Source organism: Cupressus sempervirens, chromosome 8 (assembly GCF_028749045.1).
Source record: "Cupressus sempervirens isolate cs-2001-9-10 chromosome 8, ASM2874904v1, whole genome shotgun sequence".
NCBI classification, from domain to species: Eukaryota; Viridiplantae; Streptophyta; class Pinopsida; order Cupressales; family Cupressaceae; genus Cupressus; species Cupressus sempervirens.
The window spans coordinates 599,785,528-599,806,299 of NC_143125.1; the positions used below are offsets into that span (position 1 = coordinate 599,785,528).

Genomic DNA, 20,772 nt, shown 5'->3' on the forward strand with positions numbered 1-20,772 from the left:
GAACCACACGGTCGAGTGGTAGTGTTTTTCCACTCTTATCATTTGAGATTCATTGAGACATCATGGCTGATGCGTCCTTCATGATGGTGGATATGTAACCTTTCATTGATGATTAGCATATGTTATATGATGTTATCTTATGCTTTTATTTACTTGTTAGATTACTTTCTGGATATGATATAGTCTATGTTAGGAGTGACATTCCTACTATGTTAATACCGATGATCTCTTCGGTGATTTGGAATGTTACGCACGGAGGGATGGCTAGGATCCACAATGGTCTAATGATGCTATTTACGGTTGGGAGGAACCGTGCACTTAGTTTATTATGTTTGATCTTTATGATGGAGGTATATCTTCTATGATGATGTATCATGTGTATCATGTGATTATCTTTACTTTGATGTATCATGGATTAGAATAGGATGATGTATCTTATTTCACATATGTATATTCTTTTGAGCTTTTTCATACCCTGTGACATGTATAGTAGATGATTGAGAATTTGAAATGTAATGTATGAACATTGGACTTATCATTATTATTTCATGTGGATGTTGTACTAGATGGATTCATTACTGTCAGTTGTTTAGATGTAATTCAATGTTAAGGCATCTTAAAGAATGAAATCTATTATGTATGTTATGTTTAATTTCAGATGGACATTGCTATTCCTTCCGTTATTATGCATAAGTTATGTGTGGTATTTACTTTCATGTTAAAAAAAAAAATGCTACCAATCTTAGTGAAATTCTAGGTTAATTCTTTGGATCCCTTGGCGGGGCATTACAACTATTGTATTATTCTTTTTAGAATAATAGAAATATAACTATTCTCATCAATTTAAACTCTTTCTCTATCTTCTTACTATGCCTTTTTCTACATTAAACACTTCTTCGATCTGAATACTTGATCTCCAACTTCACATTGCAATAATACTTTTGATCACTTTCTTACTTTTATTAATCTTCTTCACTTGTCGCATATATTCAAATCCTTTACATTAATTACACTTCATCATAAGGAAAATAAGTTTCCTTTATACCAAGTCTTCAAAATATTTCATTGAGTTCGCCTTGAGGCTTTCTTAGTTATAGTTACAACAGGACTTCATTAAGCTAACATGATCTATTAAATCTTTTCACAATTACATAATATTATTGGCTCATAGTAATTACAACTTTTCACATGTGCAACCTCATATTGGTGCACTCACTGATATCATAATTAGATTGTCTTCTTTCTCTATCTAGTTGTGCTCAACTAGATTCTATATTTGATCCTAATATTAAATCCAGTTACCATAAACCACTTTTGAAGAGGTTTTTCTGCAAACAATCTTCTAAAAATTGGAAATAATAGCAACCAAACTTTGACTTTCTCTGTGCACAATTAACCATTAAATTATGATACTCTATAGAGTATGTCCCCAACTAGGCTTGATCTAATCTTCAATACTCAATCTGTACAACCTCAAACACTATCTACTACTTTGTCAATCTTCTTAGTATGTTAACATTAATGAAAAACATAGTCATAAATACAACACAGAGTTGTAGTGTAAATCTCTCCAATGCTTCAACAATACTAGGATACTCCCTCATAGGAATATCATTATCATCCATCCTAACATAAAGGAATAGAGGGGAAAGAGGGGTTAAAGACTGCCACCAAGATAACTGATGGGATGGGGAGTGTGTAGTTTAGGGTAAATTGAGCAAAAGAGAGGATAAATGCTAAGAGGGAAGGAGGAAAACAGGGGAAAGGAGTTTGTGCTAGAGAGAGAACCTAATGAGTAAGAAGAACCAAGGATATGAGGGAGCATAGGTAGGGGAGAGAGGAGGATCAAACAAAAAGGATCTAGCTCAAAGGAAGACATAAGAGATTTGAAGATGACAAATGGGAGCCAAAACCAATAGCAAGCTCGATACAAGCTTCTAAGGAGGCCAAAGGAGCTAGATTAACCTAAGGACTTGGCCACATAACACCTTTAACATAAAAACTCAAGAGAAGAGGCTAAGGAATTATAAGGCACTTAGAGAAGAAATCCTCTATCAAAGATAAAACTTGGTAGTATGTTGTATAGTTCTCACGTTCTAAAGCTATAGATACCACCCCTATTATAGATTTGATGACCACTGAGATAAGAAGAATTTTGTTAGGGATATCAGAAACATATAACCTTGCATAAACAAAATGAGCTTGGTTGTAAGTGAATGCGTCAGCTCCCATGAACTCACTAAAGGAGTTTGGCATACCAACTACTTCATCCCAAAAATCAAGAGGTGACCACTAGAGAAAAACCCAGGCTTAGCTAGCTCTTGAGAGATGCATAAGAGAGTCAAATCAAATTCTTCATTTGTATAGTAGGAGTGGGAGTTGAAAGAATTGATTAATATCAATTCTACACAACCCAAGAAGAACTTGTTAGCCAATAACCTGTCACAAGAGAAGAATAATGGAGATAGAAGAAAAGATGCTCTTAAATGTGAAAAATGCATAAGAGATAATGAAAAAAGTACAAGGCTCAACCTTATAAAGGTGAGATAGAAATCCCAAACTAAAATGCTAGGCTGCACATTATTAATTAATAATTAATTAATAATGCACCTAAATGAAGCTTAAGTAACTAGAGTAAAAGAAACTTATATAATTAAATCAATATGATTTGATTAATAAGTACAAATAAAAAAAAATCTAATACCCCCCTTATGCTGAAAGCAAGGAGTAAGCTTACCTAGCAAAGAAAAGCTATGAAAGAAAAAACAAGTGGGTCCCAGAAACAAGACCTGATTAGGTACCCAGTACAAGGAAATCTCTATAAACTGGAGTAAAGGAGAAAACCTAGTGGGAAAAACACATCTCCAGAAAGAGATATAATTTCTTCAAGAGACTCTCTCAAAGACATAAGTATAATGCATAACTTCAAACCCCCCCGTGAGAGAGGGTCGAGACTCCAAAGCCCCCCAAGAATCAAAGAACCCTTGGATCAATGAACAAACCACTATGACTCCAATGCAGAGGAGTGAAAGGTAGTGAACACTGTAGAGGGAACCTTGAAAGCTGAGGTGTCACTAGAAGACTGAGCTGATACTCAAAGGAGAAGACACAATGATCCTGAAAGGGAATCCCCAATGTAAGTGATATGATAGGTGTGCGAACACTGTCATCAAAGAGGAGATGAATGTCCTTTAAATAATCCTCTACAACTGCACCTAGTGGCTCAATGAATGGAGCTAGAGGATTAGGCAATGCTAAAGAAGAACCTTGTTGAACAAAAAAAAGCTCAAGAAGAGGTCGTAGGCAGTCACAATAGTGGTCTTAAGAACCACACAAAGATTCAAGACACCTAACTGTACCACATGATGCTCTCTCAAATGAGTAGAGTCGTGCTCTGGGTAAGGTGGACCAAAGTGTAAAAAGGAGTAGAGATGAGTGGAAAGATCAACTATTCTTGTAGCAACAATACCTCCTATCATACTATCCCAGATGAAAACTGAATCTAGAGTGAACTCAACTATCTTCCCAGACCCACTATGAGAAATTTGATAAACCATGAGAAAGTTTGCAGATAGAGATGGAACATACAACACATCATTGAATGTGCCATCCTGAATGCATACAGTGTCTTTCCCGCAGACTGTCATAATAGTGTTATTCCCAATGATAATATGGGGAATAGGAGAGGCCTCAAAAGAAGAGAAGATCTCTCGAGAAGATTCCATATGGTGAGAAGCACCTGAATCTAGTACCCAAGGGACTTGTGAAGGGGATGTGAAAGAAGCCTATAATGTATGACCCTTTCCAAGATCCTATCCAGCTATAGGATTGATAGAAGAAGATTGATAAGTAGACCCCTCTGAGTCAAAAGAGGATGGACAGAAAAGATTACTTTTTTGAAGAAGATCTTGCAAATCTGCTATCTGTTTCTCATAACCATCAAACTTCTTCTGATAGCAAAGTGACTCATCATGTGTTCCCTTCTAACAATAGGAACATGTAGGTTTTTTAGTCTTCTATTTCTCCTTCTTAGAAGAAGATGGTGGGCCAATAGAGTGTTGAGACGAGGAATCTAATATCTGCTTTGGCTTCTGTGTGCTCTGAGGTGGCTTGGCAAGCAATGCCTATGATAGTGAACTTGTAAGAGAATCCATCTGAGTGAGCTTTGATTGCTCACAAGTCAACCTGTAACATAGATTGAAGAGACTTGAATTTCATCAAAAAATCCTCAATGCTAGTAAATGATTTAGGAATCAAGGAGGTAAACTCTACATCTATCTATAGAATCTTGAATTGATTCATTATGCCAAATAAGGTTGAAAACTTGTCCCACATAGCCCTGGGTGTATTCAAACCATCCAAGTGAAACAATAACCCATCTAAAATATTCATTGCAATGAGGCCCATTGCCTCATCCATTTTATTGCGCTATATAAGAAGCTCATAAGGCCTCTATAGAACTGGTTGAGCCACATCGAGACATGACCATAACCCCTTTGCCATAAGCAATCTAGTCATCTATCCTTTCCAAGTATGGTAGTTGTGTGGTGTAAGGTAGGCAACATATGAGTCTTCCATTGAGAGAAGAAGACATAAGTAGAAGGGTCTTATTCTGAATTAAACTATAGAAAAGAAAGTGCTCCCCCCCACAATAGATAATGATATCCCTCAAATACCAAAGAAAACAACGATAGAAAGCATAAAAATTGAGAAAAGAACTTGGATTTTGGATGAAGAGAAGAGGGAAATAGAAGTTTCTACTTCAACACTAAATTTGGAAGCTCAAATGAATTGAAAATTCAAAAACTAGCACCATTATCTCTGTCTCTGAACTACCATTCTGGCACTTCTTTTGGATCAGAAAAAGACCTCTGGCTGCCCAAGTTATGGCCAAAAAAACCAACTATAGGTCCAGAAAAAAGCTCTCTGGAAAATTATAGACATGGGGAAAATTTGACAGCCATACGGCCATCATATGACATTTTGATGGTGTCATCACTGATAGTGTGCTAATGTGGTAGTTGACTAGGCACTGATGTCACTAGTTGACTTGTCACTAATGTGGTAGTTGACTGGTACTGATGCCACGAGTTGACTGTGCACTAGTGTGGCACCTCGAAATGTGTACCCAAAAATTAGCCAATTTTTTTTGCCAAATTTGGCGGATCTCCAAAAAATTGCCAAAAATGGCAGATCTCACCAAAATTCTCGCCAAAAATGGTGAAAGAAGGAAAAGATTTTTAATTTTAAAAAATAAGCCAAAAATTTGGCATGCGTACCTCTGAGTATGCTGACATATTGTGTACCCTCTGATGTTGACGCTGACAGATGTGCAAAGGTACTGCACAAATGCATACTACCTACGCAGGGTACCCTCTGACGCAAGTGTACCAGCGTCTTAAACATTTTTTTTGATTCAGAGTTTTTTTTAAAAAGAAAAACTTTTTCAAATGCATTAACAACTTTGTTAAAGTTGTAATAAAATCTATTTTTCAATCTTTTAAAAAAAATTGAAATGATTTTTTTTTTTGCAAACTTTTGAAATAATAAAAAATGTTTCGACGTTTTTCAAAGATTTTACCTTAGAATTTGTGTCAGCGTCCAAAATTTTTATACATTGCTCCGATAACTAAAATAGGTCAAATTTTATATTAAAATTCTCTAGATTGATCCTCTAAATTCATTGGAGAAATCTATTTTGGCTCAAGAGGCCTCCAAAAAAAGTGTATCCCCAAATCCAACCAAAAAATAATTTCTGAAAGATCAAACCCTTAAAACTCTAGAAAATTCTTCAAATCAAGAACAAGCAGCCATAGATCTGGGCTCTGATACCATGAAAGAATTGATTAATATTAGTTCTACACAACCCAAGAAGAACTTATTAGCCAATAACCTATCACAACAGAAGAATAATGGAGACAAAAGAAAAGATGCTCTCAAATGTGAAAAATGCATAAGAGATAATGAAAAAAGTACAAGACTCAACCTTATAACGATGAGATAGAAACCCTAAACTAAAAAGCTAGGTTGCACATTATTAATTAATAATGCACCTAAATGAAGCTTAAGTAACTAGAGTAATAGAAACTTATATAGTTAAATCAATATGATTTAATTGATAAGTATAAATGAAAAAATACTCTAATAGGATTTTCTTAAAAAATCAAAGGCATGAGGAAAGCATTTTGAACATGTCATATTTAAGTGAAAAGGTAAAGCAAAAGGAGCGCTTCAAAAGATTTGATGCCACAACTAAACCTTTAAGAGATGAGGAGGAAAGAACTCACTTACAAATAAAGAAAATGTTTAGTCTTTTACCCCTAAATCTCACATTGAGGGAGGATGCCATCATTTCTAGATTCTTGTCTAGCGAGTTGTCCTTGATTTGAATACAAGTACCATTTGCATCTCTAACAACAAAAAATTCTCCCTAATCAACCTCAAGGGCCTCTCCAAACAAGGATTTTAAGTACCCCTTAGGGATTGATGAGCCAACCTTAGTCAAAAAGGGGGTGAAAAGAGTGGGAACTAGAGGACCCAAAAAATTATCCATCCTAACAATCTTTGAGAATAGAAGAATAGAGAAATAATCAACCAATAAATATGAAGCCTCACTATGATGAAAGCCCCTAACATCATTCTACAAAAGTTCCTTCTTAGTCTCCAATACACATATTCTAGCCTCCCATCCACTATTACTAGGCAAAACTTCAAACACTCCATACTCCTCATAATTTGCAAAGCACATTTCAAACTTAATTTTTAAATATCTCTTTTCTAGGAATCTTATTTTTGTTGGACAAAATTTCTTTTAAGAGTAATAAGGAAATAATATATGACATTTTGATTAAATGATTTGTACCCATACTACATGTTAGGATTGTTTAGATACAAGAAACACCAATCCTATATAATTTTATCAAATATTTGGAAAGATACATCTCATTCAAACATTATTTTGTGTACATGCAAAGGAAAGAATACAAACTCAACACAATTGGTATTGTCTTAAAAGACACACACATACACACAAACAAAGGGCGAAAAGAAAAAAGTTTACACTAACAAAGAACCACACACATGCCAAAGAATCCATTAAAAAAATTTGAAGATGTCTTGTATCTGCAAAGCCAAAAAAGGGGAAAACAATTAATAAGAATTTTAGTTGCTTTAGGTTGAAGCCATTATAATATCCACACACACGCACACATGCGTGCACGTGCATGCACACACACGCACGCACGCACGCATGCACGTACAACAAAAAGAAAAAAGTTTACACTAACAAAGAACCACACACATGCCAAAGAATCCATTAAAAGAACTTGAAGATGTCTTATATCTATGAAGCCAAAAAATGGGGAAAATAGTTAATAAGTTTTTTAGTTGCTTTAGGTTGAAGCCATTATAATATCAACTCTCATTATTTTGTTCTCAAAATATTTCTTTAAAAAAAATCCTTTCCAACAAATTGATCAATTTATATAACTAGTTACAATAATTATCAAATCCTACAGCCAAAAAGGAGAAAAATAGTTAATAAGTTTTTTAGTTGCTTTAGGTTGAAGTCATTATAATATCAAATCTCATTATTTTGTTCTCAAAATATTCCTTTTAAAAAAATCATTTCCAACAAATTGATCAATTTATATATCTAGTTACAGTAATTATCAAATTCTACAGTAAGATATATATATATATATATATATATATATATATATATATATATATATATATATATATATATATATATATATATATATATATATATTTACTATAAACAAAACTGCATCAAGAAAAGTTTTAGAAGATATTGTGCCAAATCAATGTTCACCCACATATTTTTAAATTACTTTTGAAAGAACGAGAGGTGAACAATGCTATAGTACACTATTATTCTATTCCTTAGCTTAGGGTTTTAAAAATCATTAGCATGCTTATGGGGTGAGACATTCATTCTTTATTATCAACATTTTTATTTTAATAGAGGGAATCCATAACCCATTTCCATATGAAAATATGAGTCTTAAGCTAAACATCTTTAACTAAGAGTCAAGGTGTAAGTGTTATCTATTCTATCAAATTCATCAAAGACAAAATACTGCCTCATTCCTTATTTATATATTGACTTGATTCTTAATGTACTCATTAAAAACCTTTCAACTTTACCGAATTGAAAACGTTTCAGCTTTACCAAAATACAAACCTAATAACCTCGTAAACCTTTTTAAGATTTCTTAATCTAAAACTATCCACTAGTTTTTGTGTAGAAGCGTCCAAGAAAAACCATTGACCACCTCACTTTCGAGAATCTAATACAGCTTTAGAGTGTTCCAATCATAGATTGACGAGCGAATGCCAGCTTGAAATAAGGTTGTAATCTATCAATCACCCTTATCTTGAAATTATTTTTTAATTGCAAATAGTTAGCTGTTCAAATCAATTAACAATTTTTAATCTAAAAAATTACACTACGTGTTGCCTTATTATTAGATCATATATGAGGTGGCTGTACAGCATTTATGCTTTAAAAAATTCAATTTTCTTACGTTTTAAGTTGAAGATTACAAAGCCTAGGGAAGAGCCTTCTTTAATAGAAAAAATATCTACAAACTTCTCATATTCCCAACATGAATACATATTTTAAGTGCTGACAACTACGAAACCTGTGCTTCCAGGTCAGGGCAAACATCTTTAGTCAAATCAATGCGTGTGAACAGTTAACTAAATCCAATGATGCCGCTGGATTACATGGTGGACAGTTCCCTTCTTCTGAGGAGCGTATCAATTTCAAGGAGAAAATGAGCACTAAAGTTCGATGCAGAAATTCATCGTTTATGATGGGAGCAGCCCAACAGTTTTGCACCCTGTGAGTCTTTGTCTTTGAAAAGTTGTTCTGCTTTCATTTTATTGCCCACCACAACAGCTAATCTTCAGGCTGAAGTTGAGAAGTAAAAGAACACCAACATCTATGTCGTTGGAGACAAGCTGCATCATGTTCAGCAGGAGGGTTCCAAAAAGGCCAGTAAAAAGTCATCTTTTGAGCTCTGCGGAAGCATTAACAATGCCAGCGGTAAACCCATTACGATTTTTCATAGTTCCTATTGTGGGCAAAGCTTAAATATGTTATTGGGCGCATGTAAATCTTGAGAAGGGATAATATTAGGGAATTTAATTTGTAGTTTCAATTGTGTAAGACCGGCTTGGGATCTCAAATCTTGATTCAAAATTAAATTTTACACCGTTCAATGTATATATGAGATGCATTCATAATATGAACTGGGTGAATCTGCAAATGTCTTTAACAAATAGACACGCTCATAGTTTGTTTAGCATATCTTATAGACTTCATTTGAGAAATGATACACAATTTAGTACGAGCTATGGAAATTTAATACAACTAACAGATAATATAAGTTGTGGAAATCGAATGTGTTTAACAAAATCATATGCTGACAGTATTTTTATTGACCCAGATGCTATAATGGTAGTCTAAATATTTGATGAGAATGTTACTAGAGACGCTCAATGCTTCGACAAATTGAGGCTGGCGGTTCATTTTTATTATGCTTTGTGACAATGGCAGGCCAATTACATTATGATGATATTGTTCAGCTGTTAAGAAATGATAAATTCTAAAATCAAGTAATGTGTTGGCTTGGATTCAAAGATTTCAATTTTAGATTTATGTATTTTCTTTTTTGATATTTTAGGGTCCGTTTGGTGAGCGGAATAGGAATATGTATTCTGGAATACATATTTTGAAATACGTATTCCTATTCTGCTCACCAAACGGGCCCTTAGATTATATTTTACTATTCGTTATATGATATAAATTAGAGAAAAGAAAGATTCATTTAGCGAGTCTTTATTAATCTTGTATTTTTGTCTTCCTCAATTAAACTTTCTAATAATGAATAATAAAATATAATTAGGAACATTATAGAAAATATAGAATAAAATTTAAAGATATAGAATTTATTATAATGAATTCTGAAAATTTAATATGTTTAGAGGTATTATTATCAAAGTGGGCTTAATTATAGAGCGAACTCTGTAGTTAAGTGTGCTTTAGTTGCAATAGTAGAGGATGGGTGACCTTCTACAAGTCTTCGGATTTCACTTCATAACATATATACCATAGGTGCTAAGTGTTTCATTTATTCTAATGAGATATAGATTCTTGTGAACCCTAAAACATGGGTCAATGAATTTAACTAGAAAACAATACGATTGATTTTGAGAACAATACTCCAATTCAACTTGTTATGAAAAATATCTCCTACTTATCTGTTAACTTCTTCTTATTGTTTTTCCCAGAGGCTGCAAATGTAATCTAGCTAATAAGAATTCATCATGTTTCATTTCACATTCTGTACTCGTCATGTTTCATTTTTCATTTTGCAGGTTAAGTCATTGTCTTGAATGCCAATATGCGATGCCATGATTGCAGGGAGAGAGTCTCCAAATTGCTCTCCAAAATGGATAGTAAATTCTCATAATCAAACAGCTATCTTGAATGTTTTTGAAATATTAAGCAGCTATCTTCAATTTTTCACTAAGACCCATTTTAAGTTTTCCCCTTTTTACAACCAGACTCTACAAAATCGTATTGTAAACATCTTTAACTTGATGGGTGCTACAGATTTGCTGGAGTATGTGGTGGATGTAGTCCACAAGAAGGTGACCGTGAGAGGGACTGTGGATCCAAAGAAGAGGATGAAAAGACTGCTCAATGAGAAAAAGGGATTGAATAACATACCTCCTGAAAGATTAAGTAAACACAAGGATTTGGAGGAGCCCCACTGGATTAAATGCAATGCTTCTCCACATGGTCTTGTCAATGGAAGCTGCTCTATTCGGTAGCAAGTACCTTTCGTATAGAGTACTATTTGATTCGTGATACGTAAAGCAAGTATTAACTCCAACATGTATGTAGACAACGACATGAACGTGTTCTGTCCTTGACGCTACATACTATGTTTTGGGAATTATTGACATTGCATTGTTATTTTAAAATGAGGGAATCACTCTTGTATTTCTAGTATAATATGTAGTTCAGAATGATATAATCATCTTTGTATGAGTTTGTTTGTCCATTAGAATTGTTGGTAGATTCCATGTGGTGTCTGCTGGAGTTTCTAGTGCAATTGTCAGTGAATGTACTATAAAAACAACCATTAAAGGTTATAGTGGATACTATTGAATGGTGTATTATTGTCTGTAGCAACTTTTCTCACGAACCCCCAAATTTCATGAGAGAAATGAGAAATTAGTGTGGTGCTACGATACAACCTATTCTGTACGTGAGTCATGCGTTCAGTGTCTTGGCAGTCGAAGTTAAGATCAAAAGCTTTTAAAGACGTACCATCTGTTTGTTTTTTTTTCTTTCGGCTGGCCAATCTTCAGAGAAAATGTAGGAAAGACAAAAAAAAAGAGTCAAATATGATTCTTTTTCAAATTTACAAAAACACGGTGAAATATTTTCAAAAAATTTGTTATTTTCAATCACAAAATATACAACCATGAAGATCAAATGTTGAAAATCTCAAAAAAAATCATTGCATTTTTGTTTTTTCGAAATTTAGTTAATGTTGCAATTTGTAGAGAGGATAGCTGCATTTTTTTTTTAAAACTATTTTTTAGAAAAAAAAATCATTTGTTCAATAATTTTTCAGTTGGAATGATACTCAGCAGTTTGGAATTAAAGGATGATGTAGCAAATATGCTAAATAGAATGCAAAAACAAATTGTCACTTATTCTCTTCTACTCAAAGCCAAACTCAATGTCTACTCTATATTATAGTCTTGTAATCCTACATGTTGTCACATTTCCCCAGACATAATTAATTTTGGAATCCTACAAGGTGTCACATGTTTTGAGATATAATTAGACAAAATGAAAAAAATGTATTTTACAATTTCATAATGATATCCTCTATATTTTAAAATTGATGATATCCTCTACATTTTAAAATCAACCAAAGCTTAAGAAAATATTAGGAATAATTGAGTTATATGATAAAATCACTCAGATTGACAATTTTTTAATGTCTAGATAATTACGTATAATGTTCCTTGCTAAGACCTAAGGTTAGGATTCTAGAATTGTTCATCAAACCTGCATACATATTAATACTAATCATATGAACATTCAAAATCATCTTATTGAGCTATATGTCATTTAACTTTCTATTAGACATTTATAAGTTGGGTTCATAATAATTTAAGTATACTCATATTTTTTGTTAGGTTAAAAGGGTTTTTCAAAGTGCAATAATCCCTCTTACAAAGAAATATTAAGCATTCAACTTAGTAGGACAAGTAACACAAAGAATGACAAAACAAGACAAAATCAAACAAATTACATTGTCCAAGTAAGAACAATAGTATAGTTTTTATTAAGGAACCTGGAACCTTTATGAGTTTTAATAAGGTTCCCAAAATACCCACTTCTAGAAATAAATGATCTCAAGAGATAGAACAAGGGTGGAAACCATGCAAACTCTTCAGAAGAGTCTCCAGCACAACAAGACACTTTTTTTCAAGGCTCTCCAAACCATTGTAGTAGGAAATCAACTAGTTGTATGTAGTGAGGTTCTCCCTATAGAAAAATGACTCTTCAACTACAAAGCTACTTTACATGTCAACAAGGATAGTATAGAATAATATAGCTAGCTAGGAGATTGAAACAAGAACTAACCCCTTATATGAGTCAAAATCATTCTCCATCCACAAGAAAATCCCTATCACAATAAAAGATGTCACCATCTTGATAAGGGACAAGAAAGAGGAGGGCATAATCACAATCTTCCAAACCCATTGTGGTCAACCTCACCTACTTAGAAGTCATGTAGCATAGAGTCAACCCATGAACGAAAAAATACTAGTATACCTAATGAAGTGGAGAGCATTGAGCACCAAAAGGGACAAACAAATCCATAATAAAACTAAAACATAACAAAGAACAACCTATAGTCAAATTGAGCGATTAAAACTTTCTAGAATGTACTGGGCATGAAGAAGAACACTCCCAAGAGATCCATTGTTAAACAAAAAATAAGTTTCAACCTTAGAGGTGGAAACTCTTGTAGCATAATCCCACTGAAAAATATTGCCAACAAAAAAACTAGGAAAACCTTATGAAAAAACAACAATTTGAACACTAAAGAATGATAAACCAATAGAGGCCTGCAATTACCATTGGAAGCTACAATAAAACCAAATAAAAAAAAAATTTAAGGAAGAAGAGAAGGCCCAAATTTAGCAATCTGCTTCCCTAAAACAACAACCACACCTATGAGGCAATAATATTCACTCTTAAACACTGATGTAAAGCTCCAAACATAAACACAAAATCACAAGGTAAAGTGTGCCACATATAATGAGAAGAGTAGAAATCTAAAAAAAAAAACATATGCCCCAACACCAATGCAAGCTAACTAAAGACACCAAATGGGTGACTTTTCTAGCACTCCTACTATCACTATCTACTTGTTCATCTCTACAATCCTTCACATTATTTGCAAATCCTAAAACCCTAGAACCCCTTTTCATAGCTTTCTCACTAATCTTCCTTTCAATTGAGTATACACAAGTTTATCTTTAGTAAGGCCTATATTTATTAATTATTTCTCCTTACGACTTTTTTCCAAAAAAATCATAAAATTTGTAATGTACAATCTTAAGGAAACCACTCAGCTCTTTGTTCTTTCTAGTAATTGGAGGTGGAGTTTTTGGAAAGGTTTCAGTGTAAAGCTTAAGTGGCCATTTATGTATAAGGTAGCATAAAAATAGTCAAACAAATGCTTCAAGTTTATTTCTTTACTTAGTTATTTTGTATACAACAACTTTTCTCATGAGCCTCTAAATTTATTCTTGTATGTAGCAACTTTTCTCACAAGCCCCTAAATTTAATGAGAGAAATGAGAAATTAGTATGTTGCCACGATAGCACCTATTTTGTAGGTGAGTCCTACTTTCATTGCCTTGGCAATGGAGGTTGATATCAAAAGCTTTTGAAGATGTACCATCTATTTTTTGACCAAACAAAATGTATAAAAGACCAAAAAAAACAGTCAAACATGATTCCTTTTCAGATTCATGAAAACATAGTGAAATTTTCTCAAAAATTTTGTTATTTTGTTTACAAAATATACAGATCATGAAGATCAAATGTTGAAATTTAGTCAAGAGTGAAATTTTTGGAGAGGATAGCCACATCGTTTCTTTTTAACTATTTTGTAGAGATCATTGAATAAATGGAAAAAAAATAAATCATTTATTCAATAATTTTTCAGTTGGGATGGTGCTCATCAGTTTGGAATTCAAGGATGATGTAGCAAATATGTTATATAGAATTCAAAAACAAATTGTTACTTTATCTCTTCTACTAAAAGTCAAACTCAATGTCTATTCTATATTATAGTCTTGTAATCCTATATGTTGTCACATGTCACCTGACATAATTAGTCTTGGAATCCTACAAGCTGCCACATGTCTTGAGAGATAATAAGAATAAATGAAAAAAATGGATTTTACAATTTCATAACGATATCCTCTATGCTTCAAAGTTGATGATATCCTCTACATTTTAAAATAGATGAAGGCTTAAGAAAAGATTAGGATTAATTGAGTTATATGATAAAATCACTCGTACTTACAATTTTTTTTAATGTCTAGATAATTAAGTATAATGTTCCTTCCTAAGACCTAAGTTCAAGATTCTAGAATTGTTCCTCACACCTAAGTACATATTAAAATTAATCATATGAACATTTAAAATCACCTTGTCGAGCTATATGTCATTTAACTTTCTATTAGACATTTATGAGTCTAGTTCATGATAATTGAAGTATACTCAGGTTAAAAGGGTTTTTGAAAGTGCACTAATCTCTTTTACAAAGAAAGATTAAGCATTAAATTTAGTAGGAAAAACAACACAAAGAATGACAAAACAAGACAAACTCGAACAAACTACACTATCCAAATAAGAAGAATAGTATGGATTTTAATAAGGAACCTGGAACCTTTATGGGTTTTAATAAGGCTCCCAAAATATCCACTTCTAGAAATAAATGGTCTCAAGAGATAGAACAAGGGTCGAAACCATGTCAACTCTCTATAGAGCCTCCAACACAACAAGACACATTTTTTCAAGGCTCTCCAAACCATTGAACTAGGAAATCAGCTAGTTGTATGTAGTGATAAAAAAATGACTCTTGAACTACAAAGCTACTCTACACCTCAACAAGGATAGTATAGAAGAATATAGCTAGGTGGGAGATCGAAACAAGAACCAACCCCTTATACAAGTAGGAATCATTCTCCATCCACAAGAAAATCCCCATCACAATAGGAGATGCCACCAACTTGATAAGGGACAATAAAGAGGAGCGCATAATCACAATCTTCCAAACCTATAGTGGTCAAGCACACCTCCATAGAAGTCATGTAAGATAGAGTCCATCCAAGAACAAAAAAATACTAGTATACCTAATGAAGTGCAGAGCACTGAGCACAAAAAGGGACAAACAAATCCATAATAAAACTAAAACATAACCAAGAACAACCTATAGTCAATTTGAGAGATTGAAAATTTCTAGAATCCACTGAGCATGAAGAAGAATAAAAATCACAAGAGATCCACCATCAAACAAAAAAAAAAATTCAAACTTAAAGATGGAAACTCTTGTAGCATAATCCCACTAAAAAATATTGCCAACAAAAAAACTAGGGAAACCTTCTAAATAAAAAACTATTTTAACACTAAAGAATGATAAACTAATAGAGGCCTTCAATTACCATTGGATACTAAAATAAAATAAAATAATGAACAACTTTTAAGGAAGAAGAGAAGACCCAAATTTAGCAATCGGCTCCCCTAAAACAACCACACCTCTTAGGCAATAATATTCACTCTGATATAGTGATGTAAATCCCCAAACATGAACACAAAATCACAAGAAAAAGTGTGGTGCATATAATGAAAATAGTAGAAATCTTGGAAAGACATATGCCTCATCTCAAACAAGAAAAATAACCTTGAACTAGGCTAAGAACTAGCAAAAACTCCCTAAACCAAGGTAGAAACAATCATGGGGAAACAACCTCACCAAAATGGAAAACAACCATAGGATAAGCTTTGTATAAATGAAGTGAACATATAAATATAGGTAAATAAAACTTGGTTGTAGATTAACAATGCAACCCCATAGCTCTTCCAAGTGCTAAGACCACAAGATGTAACCCATGAAACCACATTACGAGGCTAAAAAATATTGAAAAAAAAAGAATCCTACATTGTTGGAAATGAGCCCCACTGAGAACACCAAAAGAGACAAATCAGTAGATCTTGATAGGACAAAACAACCCCTCACCAAAATAGAAACATTTTGACACAAAGTCCATGAACAAGTCACAAAAAAAACATAGAAAAGAAGTAAAATGAAGGGACACATATGCCCCAACACCAAATTCAAGATAATTAAAGGCACCAAATGGGTGACTTCTCTAGAACCCCTGCTATCACTATCTACTTGTTCATCTCTACCCCTTCTCATACCTTTCTCACTCATCTTCCTTTCAATTGAGTATACTCATGTTTATCTCTAATAAGGCATGTATTTATTAATTATTTCTCCTTAGGATTTGCTTCTAAAAAATCATAAAATTTGTAATGTACAATCTTAAGGAAACCACTTAGCTCTATGTTCTTTCTAGTAATTAGAGATGTGGTTTTTGGAAAGGTTTCACTATAAATGTTAAGTGATCATTAATGTATAACATAGCATATAAAAAAACTCAAACAAAGGCTTCAAGTTTATTTCTTTATTTGTTTATTTTGTATACAATTTTTAGTTTTTAATTTTTAAAATGCTTTGCAATTAATTGTGCTATTTTATCAATTTTTTATTTTTCTTTAAATCGGGGTTTTATATCACAATCATGCATTGCTTTTGTAACATATTGATGTGGGAGCATAAGCCTAAGTTGACATCTCTTAACTAATAGGCAAGGGTTGAGGAGTATCTATTTTAGGAATGTTTGTTAGTGTATAATCATAATCTCATCATTTATGGGGTAATCAAAACCTTGCACTCAACCAGACATAATCTTTGGTATGCTTATTTAGGACCATTAAGCTTCAGTAGCAAAAAGATCCTTTTATATACTAAAACAATTAATTTAATTTTCCTATTTAAAAAACCTGTCAATTAAAACTAGTGAAGTTGAATGGCTTTAAATGAGCTCATGAAAAATCAAATCTTGTTGGATGCACATCACAAGAGACAAGGTTGGAATTGTGGTCCATAATAATTTCAAACTATTTTCTATAATCTCCATTCCAATAGATTACTTTTTCCACTTCAAATTTTTTGGTATTTATTTAAGTATAATAAAAATAATGTGCTATGCACATTAGTTCAATATAGTAAGTTGCATCTACTACTCATGATTTAGGGACATGCATTATGCAACATTTAGTGTCTGTTTGGCTGCGGGAATAGGAATACCTATTCATGAATTGTTACTTTAGAATAGAAACTAAGAATACGTATTCTTATTTTTCTTAGATTAAGTCAGAATTTGATGGGAATTCATGGACCCAAAAGTTTATGTTTTTAAAAATAAATAAAATTGGAATAGCAATACATATTCCAATTCCATCTATTTAGATGGAATTGTAAATGCTCATTTTTGAACCAAAATTGGAATACAAATTCCTATTCACAATTCCCATTAATCTTATGAATTTTACATATGCCTATTTCACTCATATTCCCACAACCAAACAGACCTTTAATGTGTGTTTATCCTATCATTTGATGTTACAACAAGAAGTTTGTAGAGTACTAATCCCATTCGGGGGAGTCGTCCTTTGTCAAGTTCATGTGGAATCCCGCCAATAAGACTGCCAGTCAACTCTAGGAAATTTGCTAATTGTTTTCTTCCTCTACCCATTACCACATAATAGTTAGGTCAACGGCGGCACAATCCTCACCACTCAATTCCAAGTGCATATTCTTCATATTATGCCCAACTGTCTAGTGGTTCCTTTGGTTCTCGAATTGCATAAGAATCCATACAGATTATTCTCACTACATAACAAAAGAGAGATAGAACTAAACAAGAAAACGATTCGTCAATACAAAACACAATATAAAGAATAAGAAAGAACCCACCAGCTATATAGAATGGCGTAGTGTACTGTCATCTGAGACGTTGCATTGAAAAGCAGAGGACAATTTGTAGCCAAAAACAACTTGCCCACGAGAAATTCCAATGCAAATACAAAGAAACGCAAATAAATTAGTGTCGGCAAGTCATTATTGGCTGCATTAAATTCTCTGGCCTTCATGCAGAACATCACAGATGAATATCATCCAAAGTAACTCCACAACCCTATTAAATTTAGAGTGTGTCTTTAAAACAACTCTCTCACAAGACATGCCAACCATTAACTGATGTTACTACTTTATCATTTTCATGCATAACATCCCAAATGAATACCATCCAAGAAAACTCAGCTCTATACAAAGTGTGTTGCTTAAGCCTGCTTCAAAAACTGTTCACAAGAACACTTCTAACAAGAAGCCATGCCAAACACAAACTGGTTTGTTATGAACAAGTGAGAGAGCTCTAGGGCATATTTATATGAAAAACGATAATGGCTTTAAAGCGGTATGACATAGTCCATTTCTGAGTGATATTCTTTTGAAAAAGTTAGTCAATATTCGGCTTCGTCATATTGAGAAGAATATCTGTTATCCACAAAGAAGTATTGTCTATTTTGCTTAACTTTAAACAGAAAAGTTGCAAAACCAGAGGAAAGAGCATTATAAGTAATGAGCAAGGTGAGAATTAGGGTTTAGGGTGTGGTGGTTGGCCCGTGGCTATACAGCCACGAAAATGCACTTCCTTTACATTGCTTTTTCAAACTTTTAAAAAAAAATTCTGAGTCCTCTCCTTCGTAAGAAAGTGCATTTTCGTGGCTGTATAGACGTTGCCGTGGTGGTTGTGGTGGAGAAACAAGTTTTAGTGGTGTCATCAATACAAATGCATGCGCATCGTCGTGGAATTTAATGGCACGATCCACAGAAATCTATCCTTCCTCTTTTGTCCGTAGTGCACTGAATGTAGTTATTCATATCTTGAAGATAAGATTTCTTTGTGTTCTTTGACTGCCATCCATTCATATTTGTCCTCCCAAACATAGTATGTAGGATGCATCTAGGATGGGTATTATCCTCTGTAATCTTTTGCACTTTCCTTGTATGTTTTTGTCAATGTTTTACACGTAACTGGTTTGACGTTTTGCACTGATAAGAATGTTATATTTATTTGAAAATGTATATCAAATGTCGAAGAGGATGTATTGATTAATTTGGTCTTTGTGGCAATTATTGTTTCTTATAATGAAAAAGATCGACCTTTGTACCATATGAAGACTATAGCCTTAACCAATAGAGATAAAGTAAACAACTAGTGAGTACTAAAGCATTCTAATACTCTATCTTCAAATTAAGTGCAAGATATCTTGACGTTAAAAATTCATCAAAGAGACTATAATGTTATTAAGGACAACTGCTACTAGTATTGTTGATTCTTGAAACCATTGATGGATAGGAGAATAGAATATTATATAAGATTATTTTATTGTTATGAAAGTAAATTTATGGTAATTGTTAAGATAGTTAATACTCTGATATTGCTGATATGAAAATTATGGAAAATGTTTTGTTGAATAAAGGTACATGAGGATGTGTAGAAGATGAGATTTCTCACCTTTAAGATAAAAATGTCTTGAGAAACTAACAACTCTCAATGACCTCATTAAGATGGTACCTTAGTGAGCTATGAAGACAAAAGTTGAAATGAAGTGTTTTCAGCTATTATAATAGAAAATTATGAATATATAAACATTAGTACATGATAAAATTATTCAGATTATAGAATTGAAAACCATAGAAAATAGTCATCAAACTACCTATATGTAGAAGCCTTAACCATTGATAAGCACAAGTCATAGGGATGTGAACACACTACATTTTTATCCATACAAACAAAGCTCAAATTGGGTACAATCAATTATCAAAAAGATCTCTTTCACTCAAACTTGTTCATCACTCTCAAACATTGTGATGAGAAAATATTGGACCTGTAAATGGGATTTGTACAGTAAAACCCCCATTTTGATATTTTCACCTACATGATAGTTATATATATATATACAGAGAGAGAGAGAGAGTTGTGTAGAAGTTTCCTCCCTCTAAAGATAGTATACATATAGGATGAGTGAGTTCTTGATAGGATGAGATGAGGATGTGCGGATATTTTGGGAAACTTAGAGAGAGAGAGAGAGAGAGAGAGAGAGAGAGAGAGAGAGAGAGAGAGAGAGAGAGAGAGAGAGAGAGAGAGAGAAGGAAGATTGAGATTTTTGTTATTTTTAATAGGTAGAAGTAGCCATATTGGATGTGCCTTTTTCAAGGGATAGACACTAGGATTGTTCTTCTATATAATATGCTCATTTGGATTCAAGAGTCTTCTATGACATATATGTTGCACAAAGATGTCTATGCATCACACCCCATCTAACATATAACATGTCAAATAAAAATTTCAAACTCCTAATATATCATCTTTCTAATCTATGAAGATGAAATATCACATCCAAATAATAATTTTTCTAATAAATGTACTAGGTGTAACACATAAGTACAAATATGGCATGCAGTGTGATTTACATCACTATGTTTTGCCTCTATTTTAG

The 20,772-nt window shown here is 33.1% G+C and overlaps 1 protein-coding gene across 1 annotated transcript; it reads left to right on the plus strand.

The window, feature by feature from the left end:
- The first annotated feature begins 10,341 nt into the window (after window positions 1-10,341).
- Window positions 10,342-11,003, plus strand: LOC149543860 (heavy metal-associated isoprenylated plant protein 19-like). Its single transcript, XM_089796337.1, has 2 exons — window positions 10,342-10,488; window positions 10,646-11,003. Exons 1-2 carry the CDS (start codon window positions 10,434-10,436, stop codon window positions 10,864-10,866), a joined length of 276 nt encoding a protein of 91 aa, XP_089652463.1. The 5' UTR covers window positions 10,342-10,433; the 3' UTR covers window positions 10,867-11,003.
- Window positions 11,004-20,772: the final 9,769 nt, after the last annotated feature.

Bases quoted from the DNA above. Each gene is read 5' to 3' on its own strand.
- LOC149543860 (XM_089796337.1), top strand. From the start codon at position 10,434: ATGCGATGCCATGATTGCAGGGAGAGAGTCTCCAAATTGCTCTCCAAA. The intron at 10,489-10,645 runs GTAAATTCTCAT...TGGGTGCTACAG, and splicing joins ATTGCTCTCCAAAATGGATA to ATTTGCTGGAGTATGTGGTG.